This window comes from Strigops habroptila, chromosome 5 (assembly GCF_004027225.2).
Source record: "Strigops habroptila isolate Jane chromosome 5, bStrHab1.2.pri, whole genome shotgun sequence".
NCBI lineage: Eukaryota > Metazoa > Chordata > Aves > Psittaciformes > Psittacidae > Strigops > Strigops habroptila.
Window position 1 is genome coordinate 40,462,617 of NC_044281.2, and position 26,906 is coordinate 40,489,522.

Here is a 26,906-nt window from a genome sequence, read left to right on the forward strand (position 1 = left end):
AAGAGGCTTCCTGCCATCTGAATTGGGAGTCCAGATCTTGTTTCAGGAGCTGCCACAACAACAGGGCTAAATCTGCTGCCTGGGTCCCCAATGTGTACTACACAGTCAGTCTCTTCATGGAATCACCTCTTCTCTGCCACCTACTGATCTGAGATTTGATGCTACAAAGTGGTAGGTCAGTTTTACCAATCCTGCCAGCTGAAAGTCATCTGCACCCAGTGGAGCGCCTCTGAGATGCCCAAGAATATCCTAGCCCATAGCAGATACCAGCAAGTTACTCTTCCCCAGCCCCTCAAGCCCTAAAAGCTTATCACCAATCAAAAGACCTCTGTTCCTCTTAGGCTAACTGAGCGTCCATGAATTGAATAGGCTACATCTTCAGTAAATGTATAGGCCACTGGGAAGGTCCAAAGTTTTCAGTGGAAGTGGGAAGAGAACACCTCCCCTGAGACAAGGGGAGACCACAAGGTTCTGCCATGAGCCTCAGTATTCTCCCACTATGCAGCACCAGAAGGACCAGGTTGCTTCATCATTGCTTACCCTGACAAACATGCACAAAACATAAAGCCCTAAAACTACCTATGTAGCAGAAGGGAAATGAATCTAGTTGCTGTTTCATTCTCTTTTTTTGGAACAATTAAAAGATACTTCAAAGCAAAAAGGATGTTTCAGGAGGTTGTAGAACACCTCAATACCAAGGACAGAAAGTCACACCTGTATAATCCTGGGAATTAACAGCATCAAGTGACACGGATTTTCCTAGGAAAAGGAGAGAATTAAAATTCTCTCACTGGAAAAAAAAAACCCAAAAAAAAACGACCCAACCCAAAACCTGGACAGTTTGGCCCATCTTTGATAAAGACTGCAAAGGTAATTTCATGGCCAAAAGATGATATATATATCTCTAAAGGGTTAATAGCAACTGTAAAGAGATGCTTGAAAAGAAAGACCCACAAAACCAACTTCCTGGCATGGTCAAAAAATTATTTCTAGATGCTGTTTTAAAAGGTCAAGTGCTCACCACTCCCCTTTTGAACATTATTTTAGAAGATAATTTTAAAATTGCTTTACTGCCAGAGCAAAGTGACCAGGAAGCATAGACGCTGAGACATATCCTGAAGTTGTAACATGGAACTATGGAGATAATACAACAGTATCAACTTCTGATGTAGTACCTTGGATTAGTAGATTTTAAATGCCCTTTTTCAGATCAGGAAGCCAAAGGACAGAGAAAAGCAATTTGCCTAGGATTATTCATCATCTGACACTACTGAGAAATTAAAGGTTTTTAGCTACCCTGTTCTTTCCAGACCCAAACAGTGGGAGTAGGGGAAGACACACAAGCTCATTTCACATTACAACTTACTAACCTGACTCATCAATACCAACTCAAAACAACTTCACAGAAGGTAGAAGTGAGAAGAAAAGCCATCTGTCAAAAGCAGGGTTATGTCAAGGTGACTGGCACATCAACTTGCAGAGAAACATGGGTTCTGGAGAGAGCCTATAGACCAGATGGTCTTGAACAGGCCTACTTGGCCTGAAGAATAAGCATTTGTGAGAAAAAAATAGCCTGAAGATAATACTACTTAGCATCCTACAGGGTGCCCTTGTTTCAACTGATTCTGCAAGGAATATCTCACTGCCGATAGACATTTCTTGATACTCAGGAACACAGATGTGAACATTCACCTTGATGCACATGAACATTAGAACAAATAAATAATATGTTTCAGGAACAGCAGTTCCTGAAATACCAGTATAAGCCTTACTGGTATTAGCCCTACCAAGCCCCCCTGTTTCAAAAGCCTTGTTTTTGTGTATATCCTTGCAAAGTTTTCCAAATCCACTGCTTTTTAAATCCAGACCTGTTGAAAGATGTAAAATTTAACTTTACATTTTTAGCATAGCCTTAGACACTCTGCATTCAAAACATTACATTCATATTCTTCCAAGTTAGATTCAAATGCAAACATCTTGTAAGGAATTCATATACACAGCATGGTGCTGCAAGAAATGCCCTTAAGGAGGTTTTGCTAATTAATTCCTAATAATTATTTCAGCTCATCTACATTACTCACCTTGATTCACTGACAGATACTGAAGCAGCGGACATTAAATGATACACCGTAATATACAAACTAGAATATGTTTCTCTGCAAAATGTATGGAATTGTACATGAACATCACGTTTCCAACTTACGAGCTGTAATTAATTATACCTGATGGAGAGGGATTTTTTTATTTTTGTTTGCAGTGGAACACTTTGCACTAAAACAGCCATAAAGGCAAGCAATGTAAATCATTATCTCCTCCTCAGAAAATGTAAACCTAACTTTTAAGCATCATACATGGATTTTCAAAGCAAAAAGCATAAGAAAACCCCCAAACAACAAAGATGTTTCTGGAAGGAGGAAACTCATTTACCATCAACTTTCTTGCCTTTAACTTGCCTTGATTTTTTTTTTCTTCCCAGTTTATTTTGTTCTAAGTCTGTTTGTGCCTGGTATACCATACTGGCAATTCAGCAGAGAAACAGAGTTATGTTTTTGAAGACCTCTCTTCATCTCTATTCTCTATTGTCGTAATAGCCCAGGTTCCCATAGAAACAGAGAGTAAAGAGCAAAAGCGTAAAATACAAATGAACAGGTCTAAGCTGGCAGTTTTACATTTTATTAGGTGTATAAATATGACAAACAGGCACTGGGTATGGGTTACTTTCTAAAGGAAAAGACAGATAATGCTACACCTTATCAAATAAATACAGGGCATATAAATTTTACAGACTGAAGTCATCAAGTGCTGAGTATTAGCAGGTTGATACCACTTTCTGAAATTGAGTCATTTTTTAAATTATTCATTTTTTAAGCAAGCAAAATATCTTTTCCTCATCTGCAGGTCTGATCCTGAATCCCCCAACTGCCCCAAAGCTATCAATTCTCATCTATTGAGACTGGAGCTTTGCACTGTGGAAATGGGGCAACAAGCACTAATTTCACAGGGGGTTAGGACCTTGTAAGATATTAATTTTAAATTAATATTGGCGTATAGATTGAAGTTGTCTGAAAAAATGCCTCCATTGTAAAAATGGTTTTCTGAGAAAAGACTAGTCCAGATAGTTTCTTAATGCTTTTGAGAAATTGATGTATTTTGAACGTGTTGCTAGATTATTTTAACAGAACTAGCTTCAAAAATCTAGTGAAAGGGGTTTCTCAAAGATACGGGACTTCAGGAAGCTTAACAATTTGATTGCCCTGGTGAGCTGCCAATATGATAGTAGAATTCTTCACATCATAACAAGGTCACTGAAAATTGGAGATAGATACTAATGTGACTTTAAATCATTTCAAGCTCTGAACAGTTTCTACAAGTCCATAATAAAATATGATCAAGTATATGCGAATGTAGTAATTTTTTCTAAAGACACTTTCAAGCACCCAAATACAAATATCCCATTGGTGTTTATCTCTGAGTACCCTCACTGTGCTGTCTCCAAAGGAGTGACAGAGCCCCAGTTCTCCTGAGCCCCAGCAGTAGAAGGAGTGATGCTGTCTACTAGAAATGTTCATCTTCTAAGCACTTCCATCCACTAAAATTTACGGAAAATTAGAAAAACTCTAAAACAGCTCAAGTGACTATAATTTTTTTTTTTTCCCCCAAGCCAAACTGTGACATCTAACATCCACTGACTTGAAAGGGGAATTCATTATCAGTGGCTCCTGTTGACTTCCTGAGTGATACGGCCCTACAGCTCATCTTTTTATGTTCGGCTTCTCTATTCTATGGCATAGGAGATGCTGAAGGTCAAAGAAACATTTGAGTTTCTTTCCCCAACTCTGTTCAAAACGATATTGCAAAATGCTTGAAGCCATTAAAAGAGACTCACTATAAAAGGACCTTCACACAAGAGACTCCTACCTCTGTACATGCCCTCATAAACCCATCACCAACCTTTATGCATGACGTTAGGAAATGGAAGGTACAGGACTGCTTTTTTCCAGCCTTTATATCTTCTATTTCTCTCCTGATAAGTCTCAATATTGTTTCCATTTCCAGGAGCAACTGATGGTAGCTGTCCTGGATAACAAGGCAATGATAAAAATCTACCTTCTTTAGAAAAAATAGAGAGGTTGAAACGCATATAGAAACAAGAGAAAATACTCTTAATTTTGTTTCTGCATTTAACAATTTCACTTAAAAGAGGTTTAGGATATTAGAGTTTTGTTTCAGTTGATTGGAAGAAAATATTTAGTTATATTTCATTTTAGAGGGGACTTTGTGAGGTGCTGAGCATGGTCCATAACCAGAGGAAGGTTGTTCCCAGCACTCAGTCTTGCAGGACTTTACCCTTTGCAAAGGCTGCAACCATAAAACATGAAAGTTGTTGTTGTTGTTTTTATTATTATTGTCAGCTTTGGTACTTAACAAAAGCACACTGGAAGCAACAGTAATATTTTTTATTATAATTATCATTATCAGCTTTGATACTTAACAAAGCCACAGCAGTAATCCCATGAGGGTCTTGCTTTACCAAGACATGAACTTCACATGAATATTTTTTCACAAGCAGGTCACGCCTTCACTAAGCACATGTCCAAATCTGACCCAGATGCAAAATATAACAATTCAACTATCACAAAGTTGTTCAAATAGCTTATTTGGAAGCTGTGGGGTTGATAATGGGATCACAAAACATCTTTCAAAGCTAAACTTAAGGCAAAGGCATTCATTTCCCTAAGTGTATGAAATCAGCAAGCAAGCTAGGAAGCAGGGGGAATTTAAGGAGACGGTTAATGTTTCAAAGCAGCCAAGCAGTTAGCTCTTTCTTTTTTCCTTTTTGCAAAACCAGCACCCATAGAGACTCCCTGGCAATTTCCTTCCATGTTAAGAGTCACAGCCACTTACTGGCCTGCTGCCAGCCCATTTCTGATTACTGGCTCCTAAAAGAATTTCAAGCAATAATAATTACATTTTGCCATCCCAGATGAATGATATCACTTCTGCACAGAAACAGCCTCCAAATGAAATAGGAATAGCTATCCATTAAATTCGCAGTGTGCGAGAAATACACCTTTATTAGAAAACATCTTCTTAAAGCATAAAGGATTAGGAAATGCATCAAAGTCTGGCAAAGCTTGTGATTTAATCCAAGACTATGATCACTACAAGGATCTGAAAATGCACCTGTAGCTCTGATGAGTTTGGGTGGAGGTACAGCACAGTTATTCACAGTAGATCATCAACAAATTGCAATTGCAATTCCACAAATGCTTTTTAAGCCTCATTGTATCAGACTAATCCCTTGCTTTGCTATCAACAAATTGTTATTTGATGTCTTTTGTTGAGCAACTCAACAATCATATCTGAATATAAGGAAAACCTAAGACATACTAAAGAGAGTCCAAAAACATCTATATGTGATGGTACACCGAGCAGATAGAACTAGAAACATTTCATTCTCATTACTAAAATTAATTTTAAATACAGCAGTGAATGAGATCCTTTTATATCAGAAATTAAATTACAATAGCCCTATTACAAACCTCCAGGGTGTTTTGCATTAATGTCCAATATAATAGCATGATCAGACTTTGATCTTCTCTTTAAAGGTTTACAGACATGGAGCTTTCTCTCATATTCAAAATTTCATGTTATCTATATTTTTGATGTTTTATCATGCTATACCTATGTAAAAGCTGTGGGATCAGTTAAATAATGAGAACAGTTTTTCTTTTTTTCTTTTCCTTTTTTTTTCCAGATGATTTAAAGATTTAATGCTCAGCACTTCTCAAATCATTTAATGGAATACTCAGTCAGGCACTGAGAAAATATAAAAAATGCAGCTGAGGGCAAATGAATGTAAGTGGAGCACAGCATAGTCAGAATAAATAAGTGCACTGCCTAGCTGTGGGCTTTGGGATGCCCTAAGTGCTGCAAACAAGCAAATCTAAAAAATAGTATTATCACATGCCAGCAGTTTCTCAGGATCCATCAACAATATTGGAAGCATCAGGGTTTTTTAAATAAACCTCCTTTACTCAGTGTTACAAAGTAAAGTATTGTAGTGGCAGGTTGTCACACCCTACCATTGCACGTGAAGAGGCGACTGTTGTGCTGTGTGGGTCCCACAGCTGGCTGCCAGCAGCAGTGAAGGCAGAGACCCATCTTGGCAGTATCATTTGCTCTTCTACGGTGCCTCCTGGCCTGCCTTTGATTTATTGCTTAATGTTTGGCAAAATCAAGAGAAATCAAAATGAGAGAGTCTTGCAGTTCAGTATTGGCAATATAGGTGGCACGACACTGCTGATATTGCAGTGATCCAATACTGCTCGTGCTTACTAGGCAAGGATCAGATGCCAGCAGAAATCCCAAGTTTAATGTGGATTACTTTTAGACTGTAATTTATATGTGGAAACTAATTTGAGCTTTTAGGAAAACTGATTAAGTATTCTTTACAGGGAAAAAGGGAAAGAAGAAAAAAAGGGTTTTTTTGGCAGACCAGCTGCTGGTGGGATGGAGGTGTCACCAGTAACTTCAGAGTTAAGGCTGCTCTGAGTTTTTCACTTACAGTGGGATTTAACCTCTTCCATTTCACAGTTTGGTGATTGAATTTCATCTTTGAATTTGACACAATTACTGTTCAGAGGTCAGCTGAATTTGCTATACAGTTCTTGGGTACCACACTTTCTAACTTTTGCAGAGAAAACAATTAATAGTCATTCATCTTTGAAATATGGACCTCCACCATCCACTCTTTCCCCTCTCTGTGCTGTTTAAACAACTGCATACACCAACATTTCAAAACTTTGGAGCTATTCCTATCACATGTCTGCCTGGGAAGTTTATTAGGTGAATGGGAATGAACTTCTTTGCAACACATTTTCCAGCTCTGCCAAGACAATTTGGCAGCGGAGAGGTGGTGCTCCCACACCTTCTCCCCTGGTGGTTCCCTCCTGGACCCCAGATGTCTTCCTCCCTAGATTTCCCTGGGTGCCAGCACCATTCACATACTTGCTTTTCAGCTCCCACTAACTCTACATTATCTTCTTTCCCTTCCCTTAACAATGCTTGGACATAAAAGTGAGGTCTAGTAGGAGTTGGTGGATCTTGTAGGAGTTGGTGACAACTCCCACACTGAAAAAGCCACAAATGATTCCACAACTATTTCTAGCTCTTTCAAAAATCAGTAGCTTTCTATAGTAGAATGATCAAAGTTTTTATAATGCGTTTGATTCCATTCAAGTGCCTTTTTGTTATTTAAACCAGAAGTTGCAAGCAGGACAGAAACAGCCCATCTTGCAGTGGCTTAATCCTTACAAAGCTATTTAGAGAAATCTCCAGGACAGCTCAAAAATCTGCTGGACAACACGTGTACAAACCCAGAAACTGTGCTAAAATGTTTTAATGCTACCTTTGCCTCATCCATCCAACAGATGCCAAAGTTTCTGTTTAAAGCTACCAAGGCTGTGCTACATGAAGCTCTAAATGACTGTACTTGGATTAGTAACGTATTTTTAGGACCTACTGAAAAAAGTATTTAGATAAATGCCAAACCTACATTTCCATCAAGTGCTACCATGTACAACTGATACCGCCAAGCACCTGGATGCATTCACTGCAACATTTTTCTGTTTCCTCTAGAATGAGACTCATTATCATCAGAAAGCTTTCTGCTGCATTTTTATTTCATCGGTACAGGCCCTAATTCTATAAAACAAATGCAGTGAAATATTATAATAGCAGCCAGCTTCAAAGGCACTGATTTTTTTCACTAGCACTTCCATCTGACATATCCCATTATCATATTGAAAGGTCAAGTTAGCAACAGGAAAGCGTATAGATTATTACCTAAATAAAAATGACCTAGTTTTAAAAGCTAATTTAAAATAGCCCTTGCAAGTGACACAGTGCATTACACAGTGCATTTTCTCAAGAGTAAATGCAGCCATGAAGTCTACCCAGCGCATATCTCTGCATGAGCAACGCAAGTCTACAGGCAAATAGCAATTCACCTTCAAATAAGAAAGTCACAATTAAGCAGTTTCCACTAACTTCATTTAGGCATATCACCCTGCATGCTATCTTGGTGGGCTCTCACCTTTTAAAATGTTTTCTGACACCTTATTTTCTCAGTAAACACCTATTTTTACAGCCGTTGGGAAAATTCAATAGCCAGACTTGGATACAAAATACCAGTGGCTTCAGAACGAAGCTACAAATCATTTAAGGCTAGCCTCTGTTATAAACAAAATTCTCCAACAGAAAGAAAAAAAGCTCTTGCACACCAGAGGCCAAATAATGTCCTCTAAAATTTCATTTTTTCTAAACAGTTAGATAGTTAAACTCATACAAACTTAACAGGTATCAATGATCAGTTATGATTTCTCCACAGCACCCACCAAATAGAATTATTTTAATTATTTCAACAGCTTAAAAGAAATTATTGTGTCTGCTGCTTTTGGTAGCATTAATGAGCTTTTCCCCCCTCTTTTTGCACATCTTATGAGGTTTTCCCCAAGTCTGGCCCCGCAGATAGCCAAGGCGAGAGCTAGTTTCCATATGGTCCCTAATTCAGAAAACAATTGACACAGAGGGAGATGGATCCAATTATTACAGCTCTCAGGCTGCCCAGATCTTCCTAATGCTGTAAGCCAGAAAATATTTTCTCTTGTAGAAAAATTACTAATCTAATCGTACTCTGTGAGTTGTTGAATTATTTCAGCCAAATTTTTCAAAAGCTGCGGCCCAACAGAAAGTCAGGTCTTAATTCAATTATTGTCTTTAATTGGTAGCTCCCATTTTGGAACTTTTGAGTCTGAAAAATTCTCTTTTGGCAGGGGTTAAAATCTTTCTTGGCCTATTTATATTTCTAAAAGAAAAAAGATGAAGAAATAAAAAGCATCCTTCCTAATACACAGGATTGTTTAATATCCATACAAAATCCACGAACTGGCTAGATATCAGAACTACCATGTACCAGTGTGCTTGTACACACTGCGTGCAAAGCTTTCCCCTGTTACCAAATCAGGAGTTCGCATGGAGATAAGCTGGTTTCTGCTGTATGGCATGGCCCATTTTTTGGAGCTGAAGGGCCAACTCCAGCCTTAATACATTCATGGAGAGGTTGGCCAGAACTTTCGCCTATAGATCACCAAAGAGCAGGTATTCACACTACAGGCACACCAATACATGTGACCAGATCACTGCCAACTACCTTCAGACAAACACTGTAACAAGGTTATCAATAAAGAGCAGGCTTTATATGCAAGGTGCATTAAAATGTCTCTTAGTCCAGATGAGAAGCATGTTTTTGAAGCAAGTCCCCTGACAGGTCCTTATCACGTCTCTGAGTGGGAGAAGAGCATGAGAACTGGGCTCCTTTCAGGTGCTAAACTAGAAGACCTGCCTCAGAAGCTGATTTCTGTGCCCCGAGCACAGTTAAACATTGAATCCAGGGAACCAGACTTAAAGTAGCCAAAAGAAAACCCCACTGAAAGGCAAAAAGTCTGTACAGTAGGTCCTTGTCACCAGTGTTTTTTTCTCTACACACATATATTCCTCTGAATCCGTGCTACTTACTAATACTTAGACCTATCCATGTGCAGTAAGCTTTCAACTCCCAGAGACAACTTCAACTATTAAAATAACTCTCACAGACAACCTCATGAAGCAAAAGAAAAGGCTGTATAGGAAGGAGACACATGTAGAGCCAGCAGTATCCCTCCAAGAAACACCACCAAGGAGCCACACAGGACACTCAGAAATATTTTCTTCTGTAAACACGCTGGCAAGGGAGAAACTAGATGTACTGGAGAATACAGCAATTTCATCCTGCAAAAAACGATGCACACGATGGGGAAAGGCTTTGACAGCAGATGGCACCGGTATACTAGCCACCAAGAGATGCCAGAAACAGGCTTCACTTCAGCCACCTATAGAAGCATGCACTTATGGCTGAGAGCAGAAAACTTCCTAAACCAGTATCTTCAAAAAAGCTAGTCCTAAAAAGTATTGTGGTACATAGTACCATTTTGTAAGCATCGAATGAAAGAAAAAGAAAGATGGGGCATCATTCCACCTTACTTGCTCAAATTACAAAGCTGTATCTGTACCTTTCTTGCTAGAATGAAATAAATGTCACCTTTATAACCAGGGCAGAAGGGGAAAATGATGTACAAAGAATGCATATAAAACTGAAAAAAATATTAGTAACCACTCTCTGCAACAAAACTAAGACAATGAACTGCTAGGATGCTTTGAATATATGTGGTGAGAGAGGAGGTGTAAAGTGAAAAAAGGGACAACTCTGGCCAGTGAAACAAAAGGTTTGGATGGAGCTTTTTATTAAAGCACAGCACAAGTAAAGATGAAGGTCGTCTGTAGCAAGAACTGCTATGAAAGGGAAAACATCGTATACCTACACAAAGGTCACTTCCCGTCGAGCCCTATGAAAAAGGGGCAATTTTGTCTGTGAGTACTGAGATGTATTCCCCCAGGGCTGCAATGCAGCTGGAAGTGAGGGGCAGCGGGATGCAAGCAAAAAGTGCAATCAAAATAGCCTATATCTGCAGAGAGCCTGGAGCAACAGCGTGAAGGCACCGTGTCTGGATTTTGATAGGGTATTAATTTCAAGCCCCACTGCCATAGAAGATCAACATCAGCAGATAATTCTGGATGTGACAGGAGAAAAGGAGTGCAGGGACCCCCGTCATATGAGTGGATAGTCTTTGCTTGGCCGGGCAAAGCCCAGGCAGATGCGTTTTTCCAGACTGGTGGTGAGGGCCACCTTATTATAGAATCATAGAATCGTAGCATAGTTAAGGTTGGAAAGGACCTTAGAGATCATCTAGTTCCAACCCCCCTGCCATGGGCAGGGACACCTCATACTAAACCATGTCGCCCAAGGTTCTGTCCAACCTGGCCTTGAACACCACCAGGGATGGAGCATTCACAACATCCTTGGGCAACCCATTCCAGTGCCTCACCACCCTCACTGTGAAGAACTTCTTCCTTATATCTAATCTAAACTCCCCCTGTTGCAGTTTGAAGCCATTACCCCTTGTCCTACCAGTACAGTCCCCAGGGAAGAGTCCCTCCCCAGCATCTTTGTAGCCCCCTTCAGGATCACCTCCTTCGACCTGCTGGTCACGCTTCTTTTGATGTAGTCCAGGACACAGTTGGCTTTCTGGGCTGCAAGCACAGAAAGCATTTTATTGCTGTCCTTGTCTCTGTGCCACAGGAGAGGCTCTCTCTTGCTACAGCCATGTCATGGAAAAGTGGGACCAAGCTAGAGGGGACCTCATCTGATGACCTTGTTCATGGTGAAAGTAGTGTGCAGCGATAAACTTCAGGAGTTTCTGGACAGGGAAGACACCAGCACAAGGGGTTCATGTGCCTGGAGCTAACAGTGTTTGCTGAACCCTCACCTCACTTGACACCAACAACTGCAGTAGAAACCACCTGTTTCCTCTTGGATTTATGAGAACTGCAGTAGTGGCTCTATCTGGAAATAATCTACACTTAGATGGGCATCTACTCATTTAGGTAGCTCCATCATGCCCTAAATACCAATGTGGCTGGACCTGATGCTGGGACACAAGTGCTGTTCTGCTGGAGCACCTCCCGTATGAAGACAGGCTGAGAAAGTTGGGGCTGTTCAGCCTGGAGAAGAGCAGGCTGCGTGGAGACCTCATAGCAGCCTTCCAGTATCTGAAGGGGGTCTACAAGGATGCTGGGGAGGGACTCTTCCTTAGGGACTGTAGTGGTAGGACAAGGGGTAATGGGTTCAAACTTAAACAGAGGAAGTTTAGATTAGATATAAGGAAGAAGTTCTTTACAGTGAGGGTGGTGAGGCACTGGAATGGGTTGCCCAGGGAGGTTGTGGATGCTCCATCCCTGGCGGTGTTCAAGGCCAGGTTGGATAGAGCCTTGAGCCACGTGGTTTAGGGCAAGGTGTCCCTGCCCATGGCAGGGGGGTTGGAACTAGATGATCTTAAGGTCTTTTTCAACCCTAACTATTCTATGATTCTATGATTTCTGAATTAAGAGATTGAACACAAAGAATGGATGTTAAGGAGAACTATGAATCCCAAACTTGCAAAAAACAGTGAAAAGTGTCTCCAAAATAGGCATTAGTTGGGTAGTAAGATATTAATTATAAAGAAGTAAATCAGTTCTGGTGCTGGAGTAAGCTCATGTTATAAAGACAACCTCTGTAATCCTGAGGATAAAAAAGGGTTCTTCTATTTAGATGAAAGCCACAATTTCAGGAAACAAAGTCACAAAGCAGCATCAAAGATGACTCAGCTTGGGCACATGAACAACTGTGCTGAATTCCACTGCCTTCAGTGGCCCAGGTGCACGCGTGCTTTCCTAGACAGAAAGATGTTCGCTTGAGGGAAGGCCAAAGCCCTTGAAGAACACAAGTTTCTTCGAGGTCTGCTTGGCAGGGACTCCTGGTCACCTTCCCACTAGAGCACTGACACAGTCTTGTGTTTGGCATCGCAGCTGCCCATGCAGGTCAAGAGCCGTCACGGTCAGTATACAGATACCTAAAGCCATGGTCCCCCTGTGACACCTCATTTAGTGATGCAAGAAGCCCCTCTTCTGAGCTTAACTATTTTTCAGTGGTGATTTTTTTTTTTTTTTTTTTTGCCTTCAAGAGCTAAGCAGACCTTGCTCTTTCCTTCAAACTGTGCCCAAAGGTAGGAAGGGATAGCTGAGTTGTCTACAGGAGTTTGATTCCTAGGGTATTTTCCCAGGTCCTAGGAGCAGCCTAATCATATCTCAAGGCTTAGCTGGGAAAACACCAGCTAGCCAAGAGATAAAGCCAACAAAAAGTACACCCCTTTCAGACCTAAAGGACTCCAGGCTACATGGAAAGATCTTCTGACCCTGCAACTTCTGCCCAACATCCTCTCAGTCATGCCCTGCACTGGGACTACCAGCTCTGTGACCCCAGGGTCTCACTCTAACACAGAGATTAAAAAACCCACCAGTGCCATTTATGCAATGAGCTTCTGCCCATGGCCCAAGTCCTACTTCAGGAACATGAACCTGCATTAGATGTATTCTAAATCTGTGCTTCTGCTGAACAGGGGCCTACAAATGAATAGGAATTTAATAATCACCTTGATATGGTAGATACATATGAAAATATATTGGCTACCATTTTGTGAATATTTTTATATGTATCATTGCAGTTCATGTTTCTCAACTGACAGCAACCAGTAAAAAAATATTAAACTGTACACATTTTGGCCCTGAACATGGCCACCACACCATGGAAAAGCAGGCTCTGACACTCTCTAATGACATCTCACAGCAATATCCTTTGTATTTACTTTGTCACTACATCTGCTGAACATCTGACCTTTGTGTGGATCATCCTTATACAGTGAGACACAGATATACAGAAAATCTTCATCCATTCAAAGGCCTTTTGCCACCTGCCATACAAGCACTGAAAATGAGATGCTAGCTACAGGGCTGCAAAAAGAGAGGGGAAAAAATTAACGTGATTTGTGTAAAGCCTCAGCAAATCTGAACGTACTCTGTGTGCCAAGTTCCTCCCTTTCACAAACTTTCTCTTGGAAAAGATAAACCCTTGAAGAACTAATTAACAGCTGCTTGAAAAGTAATCCAGGTTAAAATTTCTGCCAAGAAGACTTTTCTCCCAGAGGAGTTTTATCTTGTGAGATATAGAAACAATAACTCTTGAGCGACAAAATTTTCTGAAACAGCTTACAATGCATCATGCTTTACTCTCCAAGTAACTTTGCCATTTTTCTCTCTTCTATTAGTCTTTCTGCAGGCATGCGCTTGCTTTCAAGGAGTTGAGCTAACGTGAATATTTGACTAATAAATGCCGTATCTTTAGAAAGAGCATTCCTATTTTTAAAAGTTTCTCCAGTCAGCCAGCACTGATCCCTTCTGCTTTTTCAGAGTCAAAATGTCAATACGCAAAGGGCAACATCACTTTCACCTACAGTCTCAAGTGACAGGACACAAGCATGGGCCTCTGATTTTTCAGACAGAAAAGTTGTTATCAAAATTAATTAATTTCTCCTTTTGGGGAACAATTCCTCTATCACCAGGAATCCTTTGCTTTGCCCTTCCATTGGGATGAAATATTTGGCATTAGAAGGAAAGAAGAGGAATAAGAAGAGAAAAGCAAAAAAATGTTAAGGTCAAGAATTGGCCCATTGGTTCCCAAAATGAAGAGTTTATTCTAAACAGGTCCAAAACATGCAGACATGTTATAAAGTGCATAAGGGATCCTGAAAGCCCTCCCCTAAAACTCACACAACTAACCTAAAAAGCCTCCAATACAATCTGCATACACAAACATTTCCATAGAGCTTAAATTCGTAGATGTGAAAAGAGAGACTACGAAATGGGCAATGGCAAGTCCTTACTGCAAATTATGCTTGGTGTTGAAGGTGTAACCTTATAAAAGCTTCTATGATTACTAAAAGCAAAAATCCTCAGTTTCACTACGTTTTCTTTCCTTTTGTTCAAATGGAAATCAATATCATCCAAATAGTAACACTAAAAAAAAAAAAAATCTAAAATAATACTAGCACATGCCTGAGATACTTGGGACTATCTCTCTGAAGCTGCTTAATTTTCCAACACTTTGTAAACTGCTTTGCATAAGCTGATACTGGCATTGAAATACCATGTTTTCAGCTGGTACTAATAGCTAATATATATGATAATACATATTTATCTATAATATCTAATACCTAGTTATCTGCTGCTACAGCACTGTCCCTATTTGACTTTGCATTCTGTGCCCAAAATACATACTTTCTGGGATGGTAAAAGAGGCTGATAGCCTCCTGCATTTTGAACTAAATCAACAACATTTTTAGGGAACATAAACACTTGAAGAAGAAAGCTTACATATTTGATTTGGAGCAGGGAAATATTATATTAAACTAAAATGCAACCCTAGGGTGCCTTCTAGTACCTTAAAATACATTAAACATGATTAAAAATATATTTCAAATATCAACTATGATAAAAAAGAAAATAGTATTTTAATTTGTGGGTACCTTGCAATATTAGCAAATCTTGTTTAAGAAACTAAGTTTCTTGGGATGTATATTTAGTTTCTGAAACCAACAAACAAGAAGCAATTTTTAATCAACTATCTAATTAGGGATTCTAATTCTGTGACAAATATCTTTGTTATACACTATTTCAAACCCCTCTTGTTTAATGAGAAGATACTATGTATAAGTTAAGAGCAAATTTAAATTTAGATGGCTGCAGACCCCTGATTAACACTCACACCAAGCATTTGACCTTGAGAAAACGCCTATCCACTCCTTTAATGTGGTAATAAAAAAAAAAGGGGGAAAAAAAAAGTAAAATTATTTTAAAAGAGAAAAAGTAAAATAATTTTGAAGAGAAAAAGTAAAATAATTTTGTATAGAGCAACTTTAGTTTTCTCGTAAACAACTTTTGCCTTTGAATCATATCAGTCAATATTCAGTATTCCTCTAATTAGAACATGTTCCTCTTCAAAATCTTTATTGTTGGTATAGAATCAAAGCACAGACATAACAAAGCTTTCCTATTAAAAACAAATTTTAGATCAAGAATATAGAATAGGATTTTTCTGCAAATATTTTAAAATCGCAATACACTACAGCTCACTTCTGAAAGGAATGAGTATTCATAGTAGGACTTTAGATGAATATAATTGTTCACATCAAGGCAGCTCTAGTATTAATTCAAAAATGACAAATTCAATTTCTCATTCTTTATCTCAGAATGTTTTGACTTCGTGAAAATGTCTGACAAAGACCAGAGTTCTCTGAAGAAACAAATCAATGTATTCAACAACAATTTCCTTCACTACTAGAGCTTTCCAAGATGTGTAATTTCTCACCTTAAAACTATTTAAGAGAATTTTTTGAAGATCCAGCACTTCTGAGGAATCAAGTACTGTGATTAAGACGGACCTTGGGACCACCTGGCTCTTGGGATTGATCTGATTCACTACTTTTTAAGCTGTTTTATACTATTGTGTTAAGAGAAAGCAGGGTATTTTTTGAATTATAGTGATGTACCATCAATAAAAACGACGTTAAGATTTTATGCTAAACACAAAGAGCAGGCACTTACTTTGCTTTTGCTTCAGCATCTTCATAGGCTTTATTGGAAACATCATCTAGGCCACCAATCAGATGTTTGAAGGAGCTGTAAAAATAAAAGGGCATTTTTAGTGGATGAGTCTCCATTTGGAAGCCAAGCATGCCAACATAGCTCTTCAGCAGCAACCAGGTGCCATACTTTGATGCTAAGGATGGCTCTGACTGACCAAACCAGGGCCAGGGTTGTGCATCTGCTGGGAAATATGGCCTCAGATATACTGGATAAGGGGTGGAAATGCAATAACTAATGACAAGAAGATCCAAACTTATTTATCCAGCCCTTTTAGGGACTGAACCTACTGAAATTACTGCTGAAGTTTTTCCTCCCTCCAAAATAAATTTCAGAGTAAATCTGTCAATGTGGCTGGTAAGTCCCATGATGGCGAGGTGCCACCATGATATCCCTGTCCTTCAATCAGAAGCCCTAGAAATCCCTCTGCTTTCAAAGTGAAGGATAATCTTTATTTCTGTATCTTGGCTTTCTCATCTTCAGACAAATTGCAGCCAAAATCACAGCAAAGACAAATGAAAAAAAAAAGGTAAGCAAATTGTCATCAGCCAAATCGCTTAATGACATTTAAGTGGAAAGTTGAGTTTAATTGGCTTAAACTGAGTAAGACAGCGTGAAATGTTAGGAGTGCCTGATACACTCAGTGCTGAGCTGTCTTCTGCACAAGCTGCAAGTAGCTTGAGCAGTCCCCTAACACCATCCTCTGTCCCAGGGGAGATACAAAAGGCAGAGACATATTGGAAAAAGAACCTAAAAATCTTTTTATATTGCAGGTGACGCAAACAAATGGACCCAGTGACCATTTAATCAACTAACAAGCAACACTCCAGAGGAAAAAAAGAAAATAAAATACAGCTGTTATGTCTTTGGCATTGATACTACATGCCATCAGAGACTAAATAAGAAATTGAAATTGAATATTTTTAATAACTGAAATCAATTAATATCTGTAACTGAAAATATTCCAGGTACAAAGCATAGTTCCCTACTATATATTTCCATTATTCCTAGCGTGTCTGTCACACATAGGCTGTCTTTTTTTCAAGACAGAAAGCACCACTTATAAAATGAGAAAAGAGGCTAATTTGAAAGGACACTGCTGTAAACTACAGTCTCCTGACTAATCTCTGCCTTAAGGTCACAGCTTCAGAAATGAAAGTCTTGCAGTTCCTCTGGCTTCTATACGTTCGTGACTCTCCTGAGGCACTAAACATAGAATCAAAGAACAGAAATGGCTATTAAGAAGTTGAAAAAAATTAATTGAAAAGATGAAAAATTTTTGAAAAAAGTATCACCATTTAGGGCCAGAATTACAAACTTAGGAAGAAGAACAGAATATTTAATATGGCCCTCTCTCAACAAAGACTTTTAGGATGAAACACAATGCTATTCAGCGGGTGAGGAAGATACAGGGCAGGTTAATAAAGGTAACAGTTTGCAGATTGTTTGCATTTCCCCCCCTAAATCACTTGGTTTCAGATCACATGACATTATATAGGATAAAGAACCACAGATTAAAAACCTACTAGCTGAAGAGTTCCAAACCCCAGCTGCTTGTGAAAACACAGCAATGAGCAGCATTCACCAGCCTGATGTATTTGGCTTGAGTAGAGGGCAGCTGTGGGAAATGCAATATCCTGCGACACGCAAGGTTAACCAGGGTGACTTTGGCCTTTGAGCACAATCAAACTGTTCGGACCGCACTTTGCTCAAGCAGCTTAAACACGTGGTATGGTCTTAAGTGGGTACTTAAGTGTCCTGCTGCATCAGGAGATGCCTGACCCTAAGCAAGGCACCCCGTGTACATGTGTGGTGAGTGATGACATGACTTCCAGAAGAATGAAAGGAGGCTTAATTATCTCGCTTTATGAACAGCAGCTGGAAAAAAACGTATTTTACTCATTATTGTAATAAATATAAGGCAAAAGGCCACAGTCAGGAGAGGTATTTGTACTTATTTGTATCTATAGTGCTGTAATGGGCCTTTCCAGGGTGGCCTTTTGCATAATTAGAGTCATCACCACTCTGGAAATATCCTCTGCCTACACAAATTCCCTTTTGTGTTTTCCGTTCTCTTTAATTCATAATATTTTAAATGATACAATCTAGGAAATAATTTATGCAGCATGGGGAAAGCAACAGGAACTCAACGAGGAAGAGAAGGCGAAAACCCCTTTACTCTTGCACAGAAATTTTGTTAGGCAGGCTATAATTTTCAATATTAAGACATGTTAATCACCAGAGTATCTTTTTGAACCCAAATTCCTTTCTCAGCAGTAAAAATATGAAAAATTCAGCTCAATCAAAGTTTATCTTTCTTGTGCTGAAGATGTGCCATAGGATGAAGCCAAACACAAAGCAAGATGTGTATGTTAATGCTCATTTGCACCACAACAGATAATTAGGCAATTAAGTGAGAGACAGGAATACCTTAATCCTCCTGGAATGCTATGAGACATGACTTAAGGCTTAAAATGCAATTTAAAATAGCTAGGCTTGGTTTGCTTTCATGTGGTTAGGAAAATGTGGCAGGGTTAAACATCTAATTTTTTTGGTAATGAAAATAGATCTGTGTCTAGTGAAACATATGGGCAAATAAATAGTCACCGAAATGAGTAACAACAGTCTGTCCTTAAGTTTTTATTAAAATATCTTAAGCAAGACTTAGGACTCAGCAAGATACTGATATTCACTCGAGTCACTTTTTTATTCCCCATCTCAGTGCTGCTGAAGTATCATCTTGGTCGATAACTTCCCCAAGAATTTAGTCAGAAAACCACTTGGTATTTTTTCTCCACATAGCCATCTCTCTTCACTTTTTCTGTTCTCTCCTCACAGCCAATTTTCTCCATGGATAAACTTCTACCTAACTGGGAAAAACAGTAAAACCTAAAATACCCAATGAAGGAATTCAGCTCAGCTTGTATAGAGTCAGTCATGCTAGGATAATACTTTTCTATTTTTTTTTTTTTCCCCAATTTCCATTGCCAAGAGGGTTGATACAGTAACCTTTCTTGACATCTCATGGCTATCCCTGTTAAAAAACAAAATCAGGCTTTCAAACACAGAAAACATAAAATCAAAAGTGAAGAATCTGAAAATACCTGAAATTTTCACAAAGCTTCCTTAAAAAATCCTCTATCACTTTAATATGTATAACTGAAGAAGACAATAAGCAGAAAAGACAGCATTTATCACTCAATATCTGCAAATACCACATAGTTTTGCAGCACTACTGGCCTTCGTCAGCAGCAGCTGTGCCTTGAGTTTTTGTGGCTGTTATCCTTCAGCTTCTCTCTCTAACATTTGCATTGGGTATTTTTATACTCCCAGCACCCACAAAATTTATACCTGGTAAATCTCAGCACTCCAGGAAAATACTGTTATCAACATAAATAAATTATATGTAAAAACAATCACATATAAATAAAAGATGAACCCGAATCAACTTTGGTGTAAATATTTTTACAGTTCAGGAGAATCTAAACACTTTCAGTTTCAAGAGGTATGTGTGGGAAAGAAGAAGAAAAGTTTAAAAAGTTTCACCAACTTCTCTCTCAAGGGGGCCAATGATGATCAAAATGTTAGGAATGAGTTTTGAACCTTTTCCTCCAGCTTTATGCCCATAAAAAGTAGCTGCAAGTAAAGTGTGCCTGTACATGCTTATTCAAATTGATTACAGAACAGATCCTCAAAGTCGTCCCGCTTGTGTCTACAGTTTTTATCAGAAGATGTTTTATAGAAAATTTCCTGGAGGACCAATCCGTTAAATCCAGCACATCATAATTATTAACTTTTCCCCAACCAGGTAATCTGTGCTTCTGCAACAAATCTAATAACCCCGCCAGGGAGCCTGAAAATTCACTAAGATGAGCTACAACAGGGCCAAGATTGAAACTCTTTAGAGGCAACACCACCATGAATCTCCCACAATTTGTTTCTTTCCAAAGGATGAATTACTGCAGTATCACAATAGGAAACTTAACTAGCAACAATCTTGATTTTATTTCACATAGGCTCTTAGCAAGTAATAAACACAGAAAGCCTATAAATTGTAAAGAAAAAATTGCTCTTGGAAATAAAAATGAATAAAAGACACCTGACAAATAACAACTGTTATAAAATATTAATATGTTTACCTAGATCTTAAGTTTGATCAGAAAAAAACCTGTGTATTTTGCAATGAGCTGTCTGGCTCCCCAACTATCCAAAGGCTTCTACCATTCCTTGAATTGGTCAGATGTATAGTTTTACAATTCCCATGAATAATATGTGGATTCTGCTGAGTTTTTGAAGCCAATTTCCTAAGCCTCCCTCTATGTTTCATGGGTTGAAAGGAAGAATATCTCCTTCCCTCCAGACAGCCTGGCTAAATCAACCCCGTCTTACCATTAAGAATGAACATGGAGAAGACATCAGCCTGCCCAGTGCTGAACAAAGCTGTCATCCTCATTTGATCACCTTTGTCACCATCTCATATTTTCCCTATCAGGTTAGTGGATCCTTCTCTTCAACAACAGAGTGCATGGACATGTTTTAACTTTGACTGTAACATGAAATTACCTGGAAATTTTTCCTACTGATTATTAAGTTGTATCTTTGACATACACTCCTCTATCATATTTCCATTGTCTCTGTGTCCAAGGTTCCTTCTGCTTGGGAGGCCTCAGTTTGCCCTCTCTAGCTCCTTGCACAATTCTCAGTTCTGCAACAGATTCGCTGAATAATTTCCCATAATGGCTGCAAAATCTCCCTTCTTCACACACTCACAGTCTGGATTTCTTCACAGGTTCCAGTTCTTGTCTGAAGCTAGGTGTTCTTCCTTGCTTTGTCATCTCCTGTAACTGTCTGCTGCTCATATTCATTCCCCAGCACAACAAACATATTATTTTGTGCCTTTTTTCCCCTCTCCTAGGTCACATTTTCTGCCTGTTCACGAATATTACCTTTGAACAACCATGGTACTTATTGAGACATTTGCCATCCACTGATGTCTCAGCTGGTATCTGCAATGCTTCAGGTGGTGTCTGTCATGCTTCAGTTCTTTGTCCATCCACTTCTCCATGTCTTCCAAATCTGAAGTTCAGAACCATTTCCAGTTGCAACTCAAACTCACACTTTTTCTCCCCTATGAACTACAGCGAATAATACATTGTCCTTATACAGCTTCCAGCTCAAGGATCACATGCACTCAGCTTCAGTAACTTCCATTCCCTGAATAAATATACTTCCCCTGTTGCTATTAACCTACATGCTGTTACCTTTTCTTCCTTTCATTACGTTAAAAGAACACACCAAACCTTTCCTAAGTTTTCTGACTACCCTTCTCTGCACCCACTCCAACAGACCCATGTCTTTCCTGTGCTGAGTACTCCAGGTGGGGGTCTCATGAGAGTGGAGTAGAGGGGCAGAATCACCTTCCTTGACCTGGTGCCCATGCTTCTTTTGGTGCAGCCCAGGATACAGTTGGCTTTCTGGGCTGCAAGTGCACATTGTTGGCTCATGTCAAACTTTTCATTCACCAGTATCCCAAGGCTGCTCTCTATCCCTTCATTCCTCAGCCTTTGTTGATAGCAGGGGGATGCCCCGACCCAGGTGCAGAACCTTGTGCTTGTCCTTGTTGAAGCTCACGAGGTTTACATAACACTTCTCAAGCTTGTCCAGGTCCTTCTGAATGACATCCTGTCCCTCAAGTGTGTCAACTGCAACACTCAGCTTGGTGTCAACTGCAAATTCACTGAGGGTGCACTTGATTCCACTGTCTATATCCCACTATATCTATGTATATTAGTACTGGTCTCAATACAGACTCCTGAGGGACTCCACTCATCACTGATCTCCATCCAGACATTGAGTCATTGACCACCACTCTCTGGATGTAACCATCCAGCCAATTTCTTAGCTATCAAACATTCCATCCATCAAATCCACCTCTCTACAATTATGAGAAAAGGATGTTCAACTTGGACATTGTTCACAAGCCATATTTATTCATTCACATGGGAGAAAAACGCAAAATAATCTGACACTAAACCTTAGCAAAGTTAGCTGAAATTTATCCTATGGCTTGGTTGGAGCCAGATGATCGACTTTATCTCACCTCCTGTGTGGTGAAAACTGAGTGTTAAGGACCAAAACCCACTGAAATTCATTATTCTGGTAAAGGAAAGCAGTTTAAAAGATAATTGCATGATGGAAAGAATGTCAATCTTGTCCTTTCTAACAAATATTTTCAGGACAAGTGGTAAAAAAAAATGGTTGAAAGTCCGTGGAACACATCAAATGCTTGCTGCATTGCATGTGTTTTTCTTTGTTATATCATGACTCTGCCCGTGCCTACATCAGAAAAGGCTGCACAAAATCCACTGCTGCAAAATATGTCTACATAGATTTGCAAGAAACAGCTATACTACTACTTTTGGCATTTTTGTGCCTGTAATGGCCTTCTTATTTCACAAGGAAATCAAAAAGCAACGCAGCATCGACATCATGAGAGTTGGGTAATTAAACATCCATCACGTACAACTGTTTGGCTTTCCTTGTGGCATTTTCACCTCCTACTGCTTCACCCCTGTAGCATTGTAATACATATTTTTTGAATTTCAGATATGATTTTAGGCAAACCATTTCATCTTTCAATGCTTAAGCAATGTCCCATATCAAACTCAACTTTTCCAGAGCTTGCCTGGTGGCCTGGCTCATCCATATAAGGAAAGTTTCCTCTACTATTAGCCTCAAAACCCTCCAGCAAATAAAACAGCCCTACAATTGTTCATATTGCCAAACCCAGAGACCAGTCTTCCATCTCTTTGAAATAATCTGCTGTGATACCAAAGTGTGACTCTTACAGTTCAAGTGTTAACTAGATGGAAGTATGGCAGCTGTATTAGCAGTGTGGCTCTCAGGTGTTCTATGGAACAATTTTTTGATGCCTTGGGAATACTTTTACATTGAAGCCAGAGAAGTTACCCTGATAACAAGATAATGCCAACAGGTAATATTAAGCCCTACTGTCAGACTGGAATTCTCCAGTTTCTCAGAGAAATGGATTGACTATTCAGGAAAAGATATTTTCCTATAACTTGTTCTTCGAAATGGCAACATCAATTTTCCTGAAATGTTTCTGATCGAGACACATAGTGAGCATAAATATTTCTGCATTAGTAGGCACATCTGATTAGGTAAAGAGCTTGTCTTGCAACAAAAAATATTAGGCAACCTTAATGACATGCATCACTCCTCCTGCACAGAACTCCTGTAAGTAAAACTGACTTCCAGTTTCCTATGCTACCTTGCATATAACTCAGCATGAACATTTACCATGACCACCATAACAAATGTAATATTCTGTGTATCTGGATCAAAAGAAATGCTTTATTTTCTCATTAGCAGAACAGCATCTTCACAGTATTCCAAATTTACACAAGTCTTAGTAGATTTTCTCCATATTAAAATTAGCTTCTACAGTTATTCACATGCCTAATAATATCCTAATAATATCCTAAGAGAACAGCTATGACAAGAAAGTCAGAACCAGTCAGGACATAGGTCAACCTTTCTTGAACTATAAATAGTGCTATAAATAGCATTACTTTTCTTGCACTATAAATAGGATTCTTACAAATAGTGTTTCTCTGCTACTAATTGAAGAACATTACTAGAATCTATGGTACAGACTAACTACAGCTTCATCAGTTTATATTTGACTTGTAATTCCTTACTATTTCAAGGGCATTATATACTGAAAAAAAGGTACAAGGGACAAGCAAAAAACAGTCTGTAAAATGATCAGGATTGACTGACTCTGCAATTACTAGTTACTTGCCTACAGTGCAAAACAAAAATAGCTCTTACAGAGTGTTCAGAAAAAAATGCATAAATTACTTGTTGCTTTGTACTTATTTGAATTAATGCTTGCTAAATTATCTAATTATGTCAATTCTTCTTCTCTTTGCCTCACAGATTGATAAGGGATAGTGTGACTTTAATCTACCAGGCTACCTTGCTTGTCCATGCGAAAGAAAGCCACTCAGCTGACAGTCCTGAAGTTCACCATCTGTTTTCAATGGATAGACCATAATTTATTATTTTTTTTTAATCATAAACAAATTAACGTAACAGGAGACCTCGGATTTTTTAAGTATTATTCCCTAGTTCAACCATTACAAAAGACTAAATTTCTAGAAATGCAGGACTGTAAGATAACTATATACAAACCACTTGGAGCTTAGCAGGATTGAGTGTATGTAGATCATCCCTACAAGATACTTGAACACAGAATCATATATCCCATCAGAATATAAGAAGGGCTTAAGAGGTAACTCCTAACTCAGCATCTGACCTTTGACAGTGCCATGCACCAGGGAGGGGTTCAAGGACAGAGCAACCATTTGTGATACTTGCCTCGGTACTCTTCTACACCTCTCTGAAAGTTCCTAGCCCGGACGTAGGTCCTACGTATTTAAAAAAACCAGCAGATTTCTTTTCCTTTTGAACACCTGAAAACTTTTCTTATTTTCCTATGGCTCTGTGAGTGATCCTCATGTGAAGAGAAACCTCCTTTTAGCTTTCACCTCCCTCCTGCAGGTTTCTTTCAGTTCTTGCACCAGCGGAAGCAATGAAAAGTTAATCCCCATTCAATCTACCTGCCTCTCATGGTTTCACAGATCAATACTGCATTCCTTTGCATGGATTCCTATGGAAGATTTGTCTGTACCTTTTGATAGTCTATGCCAGTGCTTCACTGCCCTCACAACTAGAAAACTACCCCAAGAGTTCTGTTGAATTTTCATTGTAATGATACTTTTGGTTTAATCCCATTCCCAACAGCTGTAGAGAACAGTTCAATTTGCAGCGCTGTTTTCTGGAGATCCCAGGCATTTCTTTTCTAGATTAATCCCCTCAAATTACTTCAAACTCTCTATACATTATTTTACTCTCCTGATCTCTTCTATCTCCTTTGAGCCACACAGCTTCAAGCACGGCTACATCCTTTGGACACAGGCTCGCCATAGTCTCCTACATAGAGTAGAATAACAACATCTTGCTCTAACATTTGCCAGAAGCTTGGTGACTTTCATGACATTTTGACGACACAAACTCAATCTGTGTTCAAGCATAATGCCTGGATCCATTTCCACGGTAATGCTATCTCCCCATTTATTTCCATTTCGTCTTTCTGCACTTCTTCACTGTCTGCATTTGCCACTACTGAGTTTTATCTTATTGATTTAGGGGGACCTTTCCTCTACTTCATCAAGGTCACATATATACTGTGACTGCATTACTCAAAATTAAATGGAGAAAATGATCAAAGGCTCTACCTAAAAACTGTAAAAGGTGAGAACTGGAGATATTCCCCATCCCAAAGCAGGAAAATTATGTACTTACTCTCTGTCTATGACCAGACAAGTTACTGCTTCAGCTGCAATGACGTTGGCTGTTCTGACATCCTCCCTGAAAGAAAAAAAAAATTTCTTAAATATACTGTATTATTTTCATGGCAATCTTTATTTTTCCAAACATATTACACTCTTTAAGCACTTCAGCTTTTCCCCTGTATCGATTTGATGTTCATCATCCATAAAGGCTTCAAGAACGCAAAAGCTAAAAACCACGCATGAGCAGAAAAAAAGAAACAGGTTCCCCTTGTAAATAAGACATCCAGCTATGCATCAGACCATGCTTTTCATCTGGTTTAGCCAAAGCCTCATTTCTTACCATGCACGTTTGTGCACAGAAAGTTTTATCAAAATACTAGCTATATGCATAGATTTATTTATGAACATTTAGTCTTCTGCTTATGTCCTTCTCTTCAAACCCCCACATAATATCTCAGTGCTGGAACATGAAGCATCTAATTAAGGAGGATGTCAGCTCTGCTACTCAGAGCAGGTACAATGTATAGGACTTGCATTTGCTATTTGAGCACGGGGGAGGCTGGAACTGTGCCTATGAAAGGGGCCTGATTAGGACAGAGCTTTTGAAAGGTCTCGACATTAAAACACTGTGCTGGTTATTTTCACCAGCTTTCCAGAAATTAAAAATATTGCACTTAGAATTTTTTCTGTATCTTCATTACCAAATGCTTTGTGTTCTCCCTCTTCCTGCCCCACCGAGAATTTAGCTGTGGCCAGCCCAAGCTATACAATATGAAGTTAATTCATTTTAATCAGACTGATTCACCTTTTCATCAGAGTTTAAGAGATGCTGTTACATTATCTGTATTGGCCAAACAAATGTACATGATTCAGAGTTGCTGTTTTACTCAAATTCACTCCAAACCTTTCCATATATGAAAGGTAAGTGGATGACAGGCAAAAGAGACCCACCTCTTTTAAACACACCTAATTAATTTAGACTGGAAAACCACTGTACATTACCACCGAAGCAGAAAACGAGATTTAAAAATGCTGTTAGAAATAGCAGTTCCCCTGATTAAAGACTGGAGGTTTCAAAGCAGTAATATAGTAAAAAAAAAAAAGGGGTGGTACATGTGCACTCATATAGGAATATGCACTCTCCCTTTAAGGTAGTCACTAATTGACTTTAATTATTTCTGAGCTATCTTTAATATCCTTATAACAAAGCAAGCAGATATACAAATGAATGAAAGATTAATATTCAAGCCTACATTTAAATGATGCCTTCGAATCTATTTTCAATGAAAATAAGCATGTATTAGTGCTAATTTATCCATACTGATAAACAAAATTATGGTAATTTAAAGT

General features: G+C 38.9%; 1 protein-coding gene across 2 annotated transcripts in view; it reads right to left on the bottom strand.

The window, feature by feature from the left end:
• PRKG1 (protein kinase cGMP-dependent 1) overlaps positions 1-26,906 on the bottom strand; it is a 481,254-nt gene that overhangs the window by 53,297 nt on the left and 401,051 nt on the right. For both annotated transcript variants that reach the window (XM_030487822.1, XM_030487821.2), the window contains exons 8-9: positions 25,567-25,632; positions 16,138-16,212 (exon numbers count right to left, since the gene is read on the bottom strand). In XM_030487822.1, the coding sequence (XP_030343682.1) occupies positions 16,138-16,212; positions 25,567-25,632 (141 nt within the window). The remainder of the gene's footprint in view (positions 1-16,137; positions 16,213-25,566; positions 25,633-26,906) is intronic.